The following is a 16,212-nucleotide window of genomic DNA, read 5'->3' as shown; positions in this document are numbered from 1 at the left end:
TCAAATTAATATGATATATTATTAAAAAAAAATTATATTATAATATAATATCATATTGTGAATAATAAATATTTAAATCGTAGTAAAAAAATCATAATAAATAATCGTTATACCTAATAATCCAAAAATATATAGTTATGTCAAGTATGTAAACAAATTTATGTAATACAATTTGTAAATATTCTAGGTCTTATATTACTCCATTAGTGTACCTAATTATAGTACCTTGTAACACTGTCATTTTTTTTTTATTTCGAATTTTTTATCTTATTTACTTGAGATATGCCATTTAGTTTTATATTAGAATGGGTTTGAAATTCGGTAAGAACTTTACTAAAAATATGAACATTCGGTTGACTTTTATAAAATTAATTTCTTAGATGACCATGATAGGATTCACAGGCAAAATACAAAAAAACTGGCGGAGTTTACATTAGACCTTTTATTACCTTTTTATCTTAACCGATATTTTTGGAGAGTTTAAAAACGCCTAGTCAACGTATATACTTACAGTTGTAGAATATAGTACGTTCACTGTTATGACGTTATCGAATAATTTGTTTGTAAAATTATTGCATTTTATTAATTATATGCAATAATTAAAATATTAAAATTAAATGATATCTTATTAACTATATATACATACTTGGATTTTAATATTTCAGAACTAAAACACAAAAATAAAACAGAGTCATTGTTGTAATAGTAACAAAAATAATGCTATTTGCGGTGAATTGGAATGAAATGTTAATTATTTTACTAATATTTATACTTTACTTAAATTATTTGAAATGTTATAGAAAGTTTATTTAATGCCATCTATTTTGAACATTATTTGTTAAAAAAAATTCTGATTTAATTAAAAGTAAAAATAAAAGAGGGAATTCATTGAACTTATTAAATAAAAAAAGAAAAAAAAGAAATGTTTAACATTTATATATTTTCCTTTCAAATTACCATAGACAATATATTATGTATATTATATTAATAAAATTTGCGTCTACCGTATTTTCAAACTTGTATTATCATGTTGTTTTAATAATTTCAAATTGAATTGAAATAAAGTAAAATAAAGGAATAGTTCTAAAGAAAAGTTAATTATAATAGATTGAAAACGGGTGAAACAGCCGTATGATTAAGCGGTAAAATTTACATGTGTAACAAAAGATTGATGAGCGGTTTGGAGAAATAAACATGATTAACTATCTTGATTATTAAAATCAGATTTTTTTTTTAAATTAAGAAACTAAAAGTAAATAGGAACTAAATATAATATTATATCATACGACTCACGAAATTATCTAACAGCGCATTATACGCCTTGTAAAAATTTATATTTTCAACGTTGCAATTTATTATTATTTATCAGACTAATTTTATAATATGTACATAATTAATAATAAGTTAAAAATTGTTTACGTATTTTTTCACTTATTCCATCCTACTCAATCATTGAAGTTATGCGCGTTGCTGACATAAAACGGGATATGTAAATTGCAGTAACGCACACAGGATTTTTTTTCGGGGAGGGGGGGTCAAGGTAAAAATATAACACATTTTACAATTAACAAAATTATGCAAATCCTTAATATATTTTGACTTAAATAATAGATTAATAGATAGATAATAGAATAGACTATTCTATAATCAATGATACTAGGTATTCAATACTAACTCTTCATATTTGAAACTTGTAAAATTTGTAAATTTTAACCTAGATATCGGAGAAAATTTCGAGGGTGGGGGGGTTACAACCCCTTACCCCCCTGCGTGCGCCACTGGTAAGTTGTATATTACATTAAGTGTACCATGCAATTATTTATGTCTAGTACTTAGAAATTTAAAACAATATAATTATTATCGAGCTCTAAAAATTTTTAAATTATAATTACTGTAATATTTCTAGCATTCGGAATATTACAAGTAATACATTTTTAATTAAATAATTATCCATTTAATATCGAAAATATTTTATATCATGAATAGGTTTTTTGCGTTGTCGTTTTTGTTGTTGATACCTATACTTCATTACCGCGTTGAGTTAGTTCATAATTATTAATAATAGGTCTATATACCCCGACGAGGGCTTACATTACGTGCAAAAGACATCACTACATGAAAGAAGCATTCAATAATGCTTCCATTAAGACCAGTCCATCGCCCTACATTATTATTGCCGCTCGTTATCTTCTATTCATTTTATGTCATATTATGTTCTCGTGCCTTTGGTTTTGAATACTATATGATGAATTTGCCTAAATATAAGTAAAGGGTGGTTTTAGTACATTCTAATCAGAAACTCTCGCGACTTCTCCTCTTATTTTGATTACCGTCCAATTCGCGTGTTGTAGACATCGGGGAAGTTTAAATAATATCAGTTCGAGGCGTCTACGTACGTTTTCAATTTACAATGATGTTCTTGTTCTAACTGTTCGGTGCAGTAAGAGGGGCTTTCTGAAGTACACAGATGGCACTTTCAGGACACTTTTTCGTTGAAGATTGATGTTCAATTTGTGCGTCTTTGCGGTAGGATTGATTTTAAAATTACACTTATCAGCATATTACAATGACTTGCAACCGAAAAGACACACGGTCTTATGGTGTGGCAAGAATTGCAGTCCAGAAACTCACGCAAAAATTTTGCGTTAGGTGTACGTATTAAACTCGATGGCGAATCCTATTATTGTTAGCCGCGAGTGCTGTCATAAGGGCGCGAGTGCGGACGTTACAGGTTTGGACACTAATTGTAATCAGTAGCGCACATAGAGAGGGTCAAGAGTGTCATCTGACACCCCTTAGAGAATTGGTGGATGACTAGTTCTGTGTGAACTTGTATGAACATTTACTTAGTTTAATACTAACCAATTTTTCAGCCATCCAAATCAACATATTAATTATGTTTACCCTAGAACCAAAGCGTCACATGAGAATAAGTAGTAGGGCTCAATACCAAAAATTATGCTATATAAACTTATAAATTAATACCCAGAAAATTGAAAAATAATATTAGGTTTATTTAAAAAATTTTATTTTTATTATCTTTGTTAGTAATAAGAAACCAAAAACCCTTAAAAATAAGAGTTATACTATGCTTAAACTTAGATTTTACTGGTGGGGGTGGGTGAGTACCTCGAAATATATATTTTCGACACCCTTGTCAAAAATCTTCTGTGCGCTACTGATTGTAATCGCAATGTCACTAATTGGTGTAAACAAACAAATCTGTACTTTGGATGTATACGTACTCGAGCCGCGATCCCTGCCTCGTAGTATGCTTTGTCTGCAGGTATTATATCCGTGTACCTCAAGAGGGCCACCAACACTTTCACGACCAACGTGCCAAGCGACGAGATGTCAGCGAACGCACACCGCACCGCGTACAAATGACATACGAACGTGTACTTTTCGAATTCTTTTCCGCAGTCCGAATCCGTTTGGTTAGCGACGCTCTCCGTCTGCAAAATCATTAATACTGTCATTTGTGAGACAAATCGTTTCGTTTTGTTTTATTTTCCTTTTTTACAAGCATTTACATTTTATTATTTCATAGTATATTATGTGACATGCATTGGATAATTTCCAAGTCTCTAATATCCGTGCGTTTGAAAATAAAATACTATTTTACGTGTACTTCAAAATAGCTATAGATCAGTTGTTTTGTAAAGATAACAATTTAAAATGAAAAAGTGGACAGAATAATTATTTTACGCCGTTACATCATGGGGCTGTAAGAAGTGTTGTGTTCTGTCATCTTAAAATCTTTAGCGAAATATTATTTTGATCGCTGTATTTATATATTGAAATTAGAGATAAGACTCAAAATAAAAGTGGAAATAACAAGAGTACTTGTATCAATTGAAAGAACGTTTTTTAGGGATTATTGGCATGCGGCAGATCGTATGAAAATACATAATTTTGCACTTAAATAACTGTTTACGTATTCGAGTATCAAAAAATAAATTTCATTGAGAAGGCTGGTATATGAGTGGGATACACTTGACGGAAACAGTGGTCAATATTAAGGACAATTATCGAGAATAATTGTATCGGTAAGTGACCTCTAAGAAGACTGTGGCTATACTGGCAAGAACAAATATTTGTATATTGGTGTTCGGAATTTGTAAATCATGTTTTTCAGCCAACAAGGAAAAAAGTTTGCGGTGGAGCCAAGTCCACTAATCCTCGCAACAAGTTTCAACAAACATTTACAGCGGATTCCTTATTAAAACAACAAAGTATCGTACAAGTTAGTATTGTATATATATATATATATATATATAGCATACAACGATTAACACATTCGTGTCATGCTCACTGCACTGACTTCTTGACTTTCGTTTGAAAATAATAATATTTATAGAAAAATGTACAAAGAATAACAAAAAATGTATTGTACGGCTGCACTACGAAGCAAATTTAGTGTAAATTCGTGGGGTACAAGACCATGTAGATATGAATATATTTAAAGGTGATTTTATAATACGATCTTGATGTTATTACCTTTTTTTTATTTATTTAAATTCAGTTGGCTCTATTTTGTGATTGAGACCATTTGAAATACATATTTTGAAACAAACGCCCTGAATAATTTATGGAGTCAGGGAGAACGCGGAATTCTCCGGGGAACCTGGTCCGTTTTGTGAATATGGTTAGATAGGAAGGTAGGTATCACTTCTACGGTTTTATAACTCTAAACATATTTTTTGAGAGCAAATAACAATACGGCATTCAAAACCATTTGTATACATTATCACTAGGGTTCAGGACTTATTGCACACAAATTGCAGGAAATATACATGCACATATGCACTTAAAATAACCGAAATATGCGAAAAAATATGCAACTGAATGTTTTTAAAATGCCAATTAAAAAATTTGATTTATTCATTTTAATTTAGACAATTTTTTGTAATTGGTTATTTTTGACAACAATATCACTATCAACATTTATTACTGAACAAACAATATTACTGAAGTGTATATTCGATTTCGTTTTCTTCGTCTTCTCCTACAATGAAATTTTTTTTTCTAAGCTCGGTGATATATTGTCTAATACGCTCGTTATTCTCGGCATCATTAAAATTTCGAGAGCTACAAGAATAACGATTTTAAAAGCCACGACACATGAAAACCAACTGAATTCTTATTTTTCTTTTACATAGTATTACTCTTAAGCAAGGGCGCAACCAAGGGGGTGGCTAACGGGCTTTAGCCCCCCCATAATGGCTAGCCCCAAACATTTTGATAATTTTATTAGGTTTATTGACAATTGACATTTGACTTTAAATTATTATAAAAATTATCAACTATAGTATATCAATTATTTTATTTAAGCCACCTTCCTACTTAAGAATCATTTGAGTATTCTTTAAATAAACTTTTATTTTTCTGCAAACGTCTGAACCAACTTTGTTCTAAATGGAATTTACAGCAAACTATTTTACACTGCGGAAAACTCTGAAGAACAGCATTGTGTGCAGCTTTAAGATTTCTGTACATATTTCAAAATAAATACTACCTATTAATATTAAAATTATTTGAATTTAACCCCCCCTAAAAAAAAAATCCTGGATGCGCCCCTGCTCTTAAGGTGCGTTTACATTAGAGCCCGAACACGAACGAACGCAAGCAAATGCTACCGAACGAACTAATGTAAACGAATTCGTTCGCGTTCGGTAGCGTTCGCCCCAAGAGCGGTACGATCAAAGAAACTCTCCGTTCAGTTTAAACGGCATTCGGCCCGTATAGCTTTGTCGATACTAAATGTGTATTTAGTAGGTATTTAGGAGTGAAGATTTTTGTAGAAGCGAAGAGTTGAACACGAACGAGCGAACAATGTAAACGGTCGCGGCCAAATTTCTAGCAAATATGCGTTCGTATTCGTTCGGTAGCATTCGCTTGCGTTCGTTCGTGTTCGGGCTCTAATGTAAACGCACCTTTAAACGATTTACGATAAATAGATAATTTATTGTCGACAGTATACGCAGGAATAATTAAGTATTTCCCTAGATGTCAAATCCAGTTAATAATGTTATTATCTCATCGTTATTAATAAACCGAGCTATACGGAGAAACAATTACTTATTAAAAGTGATTAGGTATATTGAACAACGTATGAAAGTAACAAATAAATAAAGTTAACCTTTAAAATAAATGTACTTAACATAAAACAAAAACTGCGTAAATATACTATAAATAACAATTAAACTGCCACCAAAATTTGTTAAATATGCATTTTACTTAGAAAATGGCAAAATATGCGAAAATATGCAATTCAAATTTTTGTATTTCAATCTGTTATGATGTAAAACAAATTTAAATCTTACTTAGACTATTCTGCGGTCATTATTAAGCAATATGCAAATGCAACAAGTCCCGAACCCTAATTATCACATTGTAATGATAACTAATTTTATTTGAATTTTTCACGCAAATGTGTTTGATTTAAGAAAATATATGTGTATAAAGCAACTACTAAATATAATATTCGTACAATAAAATAATATGCCTATCGAAACTTTGTTAAATTAATTAGTTTGTTTTATTTTTGTTTTAAAAACGTGCCTAAGGCTATTAATTCGCTTTTCGACACGTTTAACAGTAATCGATTCGCGTTTGCATGACCTAGTCAAGTTGGAAAAGCAACTGCATAAATCAATAGTTAACGTGGATAATAATATTGTGTTTGTATAATTTATGTTGATTTTACCAATTTGAAAAACATATCCCTTAGTTTTGCCCAAATATCATAGCTTTCTTCTTTCTCCATCCCACGTTTACCGAACACATCTAATGCTATGCGCCTGTATATATTGAAATTCTGAGGAAATGCCGGTGCACCGTACTGCGTATATAAATTCAATGCTTCAATAGCGTTGCCTTCCTGAAAACAAAATGTATTAGTATTTTGATATATATATATATATTTGCTTTTATTAAATCTACATATTTATTTCACCTATGTATTTATTTCTGATGAGAATATTTAAAAAAAAAAAACGATCGAACTCGCGTGGAAATTATTAACGGGAACTTATTATCTATAACAATAACAATAAATTAAACGGTAAAAAGAGTAATTAAAAATTTAATACTTCTATGTTTGAATCTATTAAATTATTATTGAATTTGAACTTTTCTTATTATGAAATTTGTTAATATGTTTTTCTATAAGGGTAAATCAAAAATAATAAATTCATGTAGAGATTTTTATTTTTAAATTTTTTATTTTTTTCTTAGATTAGTTTAAAAAATATATTCAAAAAAACTTCCAAAATACAATAAAATTGATATGTATTTAGAAAATTGATTTTATTTTATTTTATGAAATACTTTAGGTGATATTTTTGATAATCAATGCCAGGTACTGTAATAGTATTAATGGTATAGCCTATTTTATGTTGAAATTAATTTTAGTTATTCATTGCGCCTGATAATGGAAGATGTTTTTTTACACAATTTCATAAGAATAAAGAATACAAATTTTATATCATAACCACATAGAGTTTATTGATTATAATAATATAATCCATGCAGTGGCGTATTTATGGGGGGGGGGGCGAGAGGGCCCGGGCCCCCTACGAAATGAAAAATACCATTGTTAAAGATTGTTATTTTTATCATGGATATGTCTTAATGCTGGGAGTTTCCAAAAATTTGTCGCGACACTGAGAATGTTGCTCATGCGATAATTTAAAATTTTATATTTATAAAATATGTTTATTCTTTTAAGAAAAGATGTGGTGAATTTTGAGTGACTCTAATAAAAAATTTGTTTATTACAATGTAGTTTTTATACTTTTAAAAAATAATAAATCATTAAAAAAATTGAATTTCTTATTTTTCTGATGGTGTAAAGACTGTCGAGAAGTCTTATAGTGCTTAAGTAATTTTTTTCGTAATAGTGTGCTTCCTCCTTCCTTTCCACCCAAAAATCAAATACATAATCGGCCCCCTCCGAAATGAAAACCTATATACGCCTCTGAATCCATGTGTATTATTGATTGTATAATTGATTAGTTTTATAAGAGTACATTAGTATTGTAGATTTCCATGTCCCATATTTAATCGGAAAAATCTTAGTCTATTGAAGAAATAATACGTAGATTATCACATATTATAAAATATCATGATTAAAAACAAATAATATCGTTAAAAAAATTTTTTTCTTCGTTTAGTTATGATTTGTATTTAATACAAATTAATATTTTGTCAACCACTTGTATTTTTTAGTAGATATACTGAACCATAAATGTTGTGTTAGCTACCGTAAAATTGTTTTAATAATTTATAATAGTGCCACGGTGGTGTTACATAATTATATTATTATAATTTACTGGTTTTTATATACCAATGAATTCCTTAGAACAGTTACAGAATTTCATTTATTTTAAAATATATTTAGTACATTTTATAAGCTATATTGATTTTTAGTATTTATTGACCCACTATTTCATAACTTTCGCATTCAGTGAGTTAAATAATAAAACTTATGAAATATAATTTTAAATAATTCTTAAAATATATCACAACTTTAATAAAAATTAAAACGAATGGGTCGAAATTCATAATAAGGTAGGTAAGACAAAGAAATTTAGAACAAACAAAATATTACTCTGGTAAAAGTGTATGTTATGTCGTTATTTACCCATTAAAAGTTAAAATTAAGATTGAAAACTAAAAACCATTTAAAACATTCTTCGTACGCGGGTAAAAGTATGTTCTGTTCTATATTATTGTAGTTGTCTGATAATAATTTATAATATTATGTTCCTTTTAAAAATTAAATTTTTTTTCTATTGAAAACTCAAAATGTCACAATAAAAAACTAATTTACTGTCCGTTTTGTCTTATTTTCATTTACGATATCAACACAGTGATACGTTAAACTGTAATATATAATATACTTAAATATATCATTTTTTCTATAAATATGATTTGTGGGTATTCTTAGATTTAACTAGAATAAATAAAATGTGTTCATACTAAATCCTTATTTCTCAAATGAAAACTGTACTTCTATTAAATTGTCTTAAATCAAGTAATAATTATCATAAGTCTTGAATGAAAATGTGTGTAATATTTTAATAGATACTTACAATTAGGGATCAGAACTGTAACCGTAAAGAACCGGTTAACCTTTAAAATTTAGGAACCGTAACTGAAACCGATACCTTTATTTCCAAAAATGAAAAACCGTAACCGTAACCTTAATTATAAAAAGGTTAATTTAGGTCAGTTATTTAGACTAGTAAAACTATGGTAATGATTATTTTGTTAGTCCATTTGTCGGTTCAGAAAAATAAAAGTCAAATCTTTTTATGTTCTTATTACTTTGTGTTGTAAACTGTAATAATGTAATGCATATAATAAGTAAATCTGTAATATTATTATTATTATTTTTGTATGTTTATTAATATATTAAAATTTACAATGAGTATATCATCTATCTTGTCTATTATGTATTAAATAAAATTAATGTTTATACAAATTTGTAGCTACAACAGTAACCAATATTAACTTTGATTCCTAATTAAAATTAAATATTAAATTAAAGATATTTATTTAGTTAAATCATAATATTTCACAATATTACAAAATATTTTACAAATTTTTACTTTGAGTTGGAATAAAATAACTTAACCTAACTCAAAGAAATGTAATAAGCTGATATAATATATATATATATATATATTTAATATATTTCTAATTATTTTTTTTAACTATTCATAATACCTTATATTTTCATGAAATGAAACAATTATAATTTAAACAAGAATAAACAAATAATTTCATATTATTTTTTAATAAATCTCTATAATCAGAATTAACCGAAATTAACCGGTTCTAGAACCCTTACTCTTTTAAAAAACCAAAACCAATACCTTTGAAAAATTAATTGAACAACCAAAACCGAAACCGGAACCGAAAAAACCTATAGGTTCCAGTCCCTGCTTATAATCACTTGCACATATTGAATAAAAAGCGGAGGTAGAAAATGCATTTTAAGAGCAGGAAATTATACGTCTTCAATTTCAACTATAACAATTATTAATTGATATATTTTTTTTTACTTTATATATTTTAAAAATATTTTCTCGTTTCACGAGAATACTTAATAGCAGTTATTACATAGATTACACATAAACACTTAAAAAAAAGTTTTCAACTTTCCACTTTACGATGTACTTGTAATAATACGATTATGCAAGCAAATTGAAATAGTTCGTTTTACATTTTCTAATAAAATATTTATAAATTGGTTTTGGCTTGACTTCAGTAAATATTTTACGACGGGATTCCCGCTATAAAACACACAACCGTTTTTACCCTGATTAAATCGGTGGCGTAGAGCGCAATGTATTTGTGAAGTACGACTTGTCCGTGTGATCTGGCTACATCTAAACATTTGGACCATTTGCCTTGGGCTGACAACATGTCCAACGCTTCTTCTACGTCCATGTCTGCCAATAGTTGTTCTGGTTTCCCTTCCCTTTTCATATGATCTTTATAACATTCCAAAACATATCTTTCAAACCTGTAAACCAATAGTACGTTTATTTTATTTTTCTCTTTCAGATGATTTCGTACGACGTGGAGAAATTGTGAACATTTATTTCCAGCCGAAGAAATTGATTATAATGGACGAGAACAGATAAAGGTTTTTTTTTTTATAAATATTTATTTTATGTATATGACTATCAATTATTTAGAATTGATAAGTAGAACATGCGATAAGGTCTGCAAATGAGATCATGGTGATAATTGATATAAGGAATGCTAATTGAATAAGGTGGAAAACGACTAACAGCTTCAGGGTCTGTTTGGTGAAGTGCCCGAAAGAAATCTGCCATAGATACGAGCAACTTTTTTTTATTAATATTTTTCGATTGACACATGAATGAATATATTCGAAGAGAACAATGAACATCACAAATATTGAACCAAACTTACGAGGGATCCAATTCGGACGATAGTTGTCTGGCTTTCGACCAATAATCACCCGCGATGAACGCATCAATAGCTTCTTTCATCATATCCGCACACATGAACACTTTAGCGGCCAACAGGTATTCTTCGCATTCCATTAAACGGGGACCTGTACATGACATCGTTTAGTTTGCGTTATTAATCGTATAACATTTTTGTTAACAAATTTATAAGATTCAACTTATTTTGACAACTAAAGTCTGTTACTGATTTGAAAAGGTTTAAAGTTAAAAAAAAAAATAAATATTATTTTGCCTGTTCAAGTAAAACAAAGGAAACGTACCGTAAAAAGAAGTTTAAAATATAAGAAATATAAAAGATAGAAGTTAAAAATGATGTAAAATATCGTTATTGGATAATTATTATTAAACACATTATCAAAGTCACTTTAAATTGTCAAACACGTGGTAGTTTTTCAAATTATTTTTCCTGAATTCAGTGTTTTACTTTATTATTCGATTTAAAATTTATTACTCACCGTCAATAAAATATCTTTCACTCTTACTCTACCCCTCTCTCTCTTTCTTTCTTACGATAAAAGTAAACTATGGTCAAGATCAATAATAACTGTTATCCTATTTTATATTTTATTTTTAAAAAATCGCTTGCAAGTTTATAATTACAATTCTTATGATGTTATTACCAACGAGTAATAATAAATAATTAATAATAAGTAATAATTTCTACTACTGTAGTTTAAGCGATCATTTTTTTTATTGTTTGTTTTTATTACCATTTGTATTACAAGTCTATGTTAAAATTTAATCGATTTCGAATGTTACTATGATTTGGCTGAACATCCAAATGTAAAATATATTTCATTTAATTATAATTTATAGCATATATATTATAACAAATAAATACAAGGAGATACGGTGTAATAATTGTAGTATTACTTGAAATTAACCGTAGTGTAGTGTAGAGAGAGGTATGAAGTTGTTTCTTGCAGGTTTTGAAAATACGCGTATTATTCGTGTTTTTATAATAATATTACATCGAATGTGTAACTCGGACTGACACTTGGAAACGAATTCCCCTCCTCACCATTCTACATCCATTTTGTATCCGTCAACACAGTATAAATAGCGCATTGAAAATTAAATTATTAGATGACCCGTGTAGAGCTTTCACGCATTGTTGTACAGTGTTTAACTGAATTATAAAAAGTAGTTATCTGTTATTTTGCTGATGTCATCTAATAAGATTAACGTTATTAAATCTTCAATTTATTTCCATTAATATGTATTGAAAAGCTTTATTTCAAGCTAGGAAATCTGTGGAAAAAGTACCGTGTAATAAATTACGTGTCAAAAATGGTATAGAACATATTCATCATCCTTTTTTGTAATTTGGAGCATTGGTGAAGGTTATTGGGATTAATGGTAACACTCAATTAATTTTATGAGAAAAACTGCAGCAGTGTTGCAATGAAATCGGTATTACACGCTATAGTACATTTTAATAAATACAGCCGTCGGCTAGATAAAAACGTTTGCGAGTTAATATTAATACTTATGCATCATGTGTGTGTATGTGTATGTCTGGTTAATATTAAATATATTACATTTTATAGTATTAAGTTTAATCGAACAATGTATTTACGAGTTTAAGCAGACATTTCCATAATCAATAACTTTTATCACGCAGTGAATGAAAAAAACTTGCTGTACAACCTTTAAGAACTTACCTAACTTTTTAGCAGCGTCCGTACACTCTTCGCCATCTAAATATTTTAATGTCATCCGCGTCGCTTCGTTGAGTGTTTTCGATATAATACGGTCGTCCTTACAGTTGGCTGAAGTGACCTTTTCACACGTATACGTAGGTATTATTGTACATATTATTACATAGATAAAATTCAAACGAATGACTCAATCGGGAAAATTTTCAAATATCCACCTTTGTTGAATTTATTATACACGGGTACACAATATCATCACGACAATATTTTTTGAAGTTAAAAATGTGTTCTTCAACCTTTATAGGAGGGTCCTTTTGTATATGTATAATAGATAACGCGTAGCCGAAACAATATAATATTTTGCAGTACGGAAAATGTTACATTTTTTTCGCAAGAACTATGATTATAACCAGAGGTATATTGGTACATATACGCGCGTATACACATAAGCAGATTTTCGATTTTCAACGTATACCTAATGTAAAATATTATTTTACGGGTATACGTCTAAAAAATAACTTGAAAACAAAATAACTAATAATAATTTAATAGTTCGTTGGAAAAAATTGTTATGAACCATGTAATTGATTGAAATATTTAACTGTTGAAGGTTACAGTGTACGCTGTATTTAATGTATTTTGTTAACTGTAGATAATAACATTGAATAAAATAGTATGGAGTGTGAACATTCAGCCTATGGTTCTTAAATCTGCATCATGCAATTTATAACCCGCTGCAAATGTATATCTTGTGGTGTTACATTTTATTGTCTTAATATAAGTTAAAAACATGTAGTTACAAAGGATTAATTAAATTTTTTCGAACGTATTGAGAGAAAAAAATTGACAAACGAAGTGAGAAAATTTATTTTAGGATTAATATCTATATTTTTTTTAGTGCGTATACACACAAATATATTTACCAATACACCACTGATTATAACATGAAAACATGCGCAGAAGTAGCGTCTAGTCATGCACTCTACAATTGGGCAATGAATGAACAAGCGGACTGTGTTTGAAGAAAGATCGAGCAGGCGATGTGTCGGATGTTTACAATAAAATTATGGGCTTTGCCGAATGTAGCTGCTATTTGTGATCAAACGGCATTAGAGGAACAAATTAGAATGATTTATTTTTTACGAGAAATTGGTTAAAAGCATTTACCTTTAGCAAACAGTCTACAGCAGTCTTAAACTCGCCGTTTTGCTCCCACTGACTAGCTTGCACGAACAGACTGTTTATGTCTCTGGACACTCGAGCGCCGCACTCCCTGTCGTATTCGGCTTGCACCTCGTCTAATTTGGCCGGCAAGTATTCTCGACACGATTTTAATGCTTCCACCCACATCCCCTTTTCCTGCAACATCATTATTGTTTCTTAATTGTTATTTAATTTGCTTAAAAGTATATGACTTTTGCACGCATAAATTACTTTTGAAATTCACGGAACGCGCATATCCCGTGATATGATACTATGTTACAAATCCGTGTACCTATGCATTTTAATAAACGAACGACCAATGACACAATTATGCATGGTTGATACATCTTTTTTCAATTTCATATTATGAAAATATTCTCATAAAGGTATACATGTCTTGTTTACAAACTTTGTAACACGAACTATATCTATATTAAACACCATTTAGTATATTGGTATAACCACTGGTGGTTATGAAAAATATTTTGTTAATGCATTTGTTAACAGTTAGTATTTTAAACATTTACTGGCAATTATTTTCAATAGAAAATTTAGCTTATAGATCTAACTGAGTTTATTTTAAGGTGAACGTTACATTTTATGTACTGTAATTACTATGAATAAAATGAATATGATAGTTAAACAAAAATAAAAATTTGTAAGCATAAAGTGAATTACGATCAGATATTTTTTTTTAGATTTTAAAACTCAAGTTTTCTATAAAATTAAAACATAGCTTTATAATATTTCGATTAAAAAATTATAATCTCATGTCTTTTGAACAATACTAATTTTATGTGAAGTAACATTTTATTGCAAAAGACTATGTGATTAATAAAAATGTAGTCAAAAATTCCAAAACCTTCTTAAATATTTTTTGTATCGGAATCAGCGTTAAAAATGTTCGTATGCTTCATTATCTTAATATCGAATGTTTCATTATATATTAGAAGTAAAACCAAAAAGTACTAATTAATATTATCTGAATTGAAATATTTTTTATTAGTTTGTTGTATTTGTGAATCATAACGTTTTTGATTTTCCTAAACACCTTTTCTGTTATTTTTGCAAAGTAGTATTTAATTGTATCATTATGTTATACTTAATCATTGAATATTATTAATTATTGTTATTATATTTATAAGTTATAAAATAGTGTATTCGATGTATCATTAATCGAGTATCAGATTTTTCTAAAATTAAAAATTGTTCTTATGAATGCTTTTGATCTTTTGTATTTAATACGCAATTTTTCAAATGTACAAAACTCTTGCAAATATTTTTGATCAACAATTTTAATGACTCATGTAGAGAAAATAATTAATTAAAATATTTCAATTATTGCATAACTAAATAATAGTGATAATTTCACGTTTGTTTGGTAATATTTAATTCTTAGCTTAGTTGTGTTAAAATAACACTTCAAATACTTAACCCTTTGGGTAACTTGAGTTATTTATCATAAAATAATTCAAATTAATATGCCATATAGTAGTATAACATTATAAAATAAAACGTAATAAATGTATTTTTCCAACTCAAATAAACAAAAAATTATTAAGTCAGTAAAATAATAGAATTATATTGATATTGTATGAATTATTATTATTACTTCCTACTTAAGTATTTATTTGATTATTTACTGGTTATTTATTTGTACAGCACTATTTTGTTTATACGTTATATTTGTATACGAGTTAACATACAAGGTATATAATATGATATTATAAATGTAATAAATATACGATTGAATATCAGTATAAATAATATATTATATCGACAAGAATAAGAGTCATGCCTAACATTTTTATTGTAAAAGTTAATATTTATTATTATTATATAATATTCTCATATTTACTTTCAATAAGAACAATTGTGATTTATTAAATAAAAGAGAAAAGTTTATTTGTAGTATAAACATTTTCAGTTTGGTCGAATATCGTTATGACTACACAATAAAATACATTTTTTTTGCACTTTTTTTTTTTTTTGATGTTTAGATATTTAACTTAAAATCCAGAGTCTAATAATAATCATGTAATCAAATGTAAAGTTCTTCAAACATAAATCTATTATTTTTGTAAATATATTTGTTCTACTATCATTCGAATTTGGCATACTAGACTTGGAAGATTTTTCCTCACACAGTTTAATTATCTGGAGATAAATTATTTTCTAAAAACGTTCTTCGTTTTGATTTTCATATTCGAAGGAAAAACAAATTTTTTACGTTGCTTTCTCTCAATTAATATCATTCTTGACCAATGCTTCTTCGGTTGAAAAACTCAGTTAATTTGTCATTGACAAATAGGTTCTCGATATCTGACTATGTTCTAGTT

General features: G+C 28.2%; 1 protein-coding gene across 4 annotated transcripts in view; it reads right to left on the bottom strand.

Moving 5' to 3' along the window:
• The window catches only part of LOC112685382 (intraflagellar transport protein 172 homolog), a 154,160-nt gene that overhangs the window by 19,428 nt on the left and 118,520 nt on the right, over positions 1-16,212 (bottom strand). For all 4 annotated transcript variants that reach the window (XM_025557236.1, XM_025557238.1, XM_025557237.1 and 1 more), the window contains 6 exons: positions 13,838-14,029; positions 12,677-12,794; positions 10,954-11,098; positions 10,330-10,537; positions 6,710-6,883; positions 3,246-3,455 (listed from right to left, as the gene is read on the bottom strand). In XM_025557236.1, the coding sequence (XP_025413021.1) occupies positions 3,246-3,455; positions 6,710-6,883; positions 10,330-10,537; positions 10,954-11,098; positions 12,677-12,794; positions 13,838-14,029 (1,047 nt within the window). The remainder of the gene's footprint in view (positions 1-3,245; positions 3,456-6,709; positions 6,884-10,329; positions 10,538-10,953; positions 11,099-12,676; positions 12,795-13,837; positions 14,030-16,212) is intronic.

Source organism: Sipha flava, unplaced genomic scaffold, assembly GCF_003268045.1.
Source record: "Sipha flava isolate LNK unplaced genomic scaffold, YSA_version1 275_pilon_pilon, whole genome shotgun sequence".
Taxonomy (NCBI): domain Eukaryota; kingdom Metazoa; phylum Arthropoda; class Insecta; order Hemiptera; family Aphididae; genus Sipha; species Sipha flava.
Note: the sequence above shows the minus strand (reverse complement) of the source record. Positions and strands in the feature narration are given on the sequence as shown.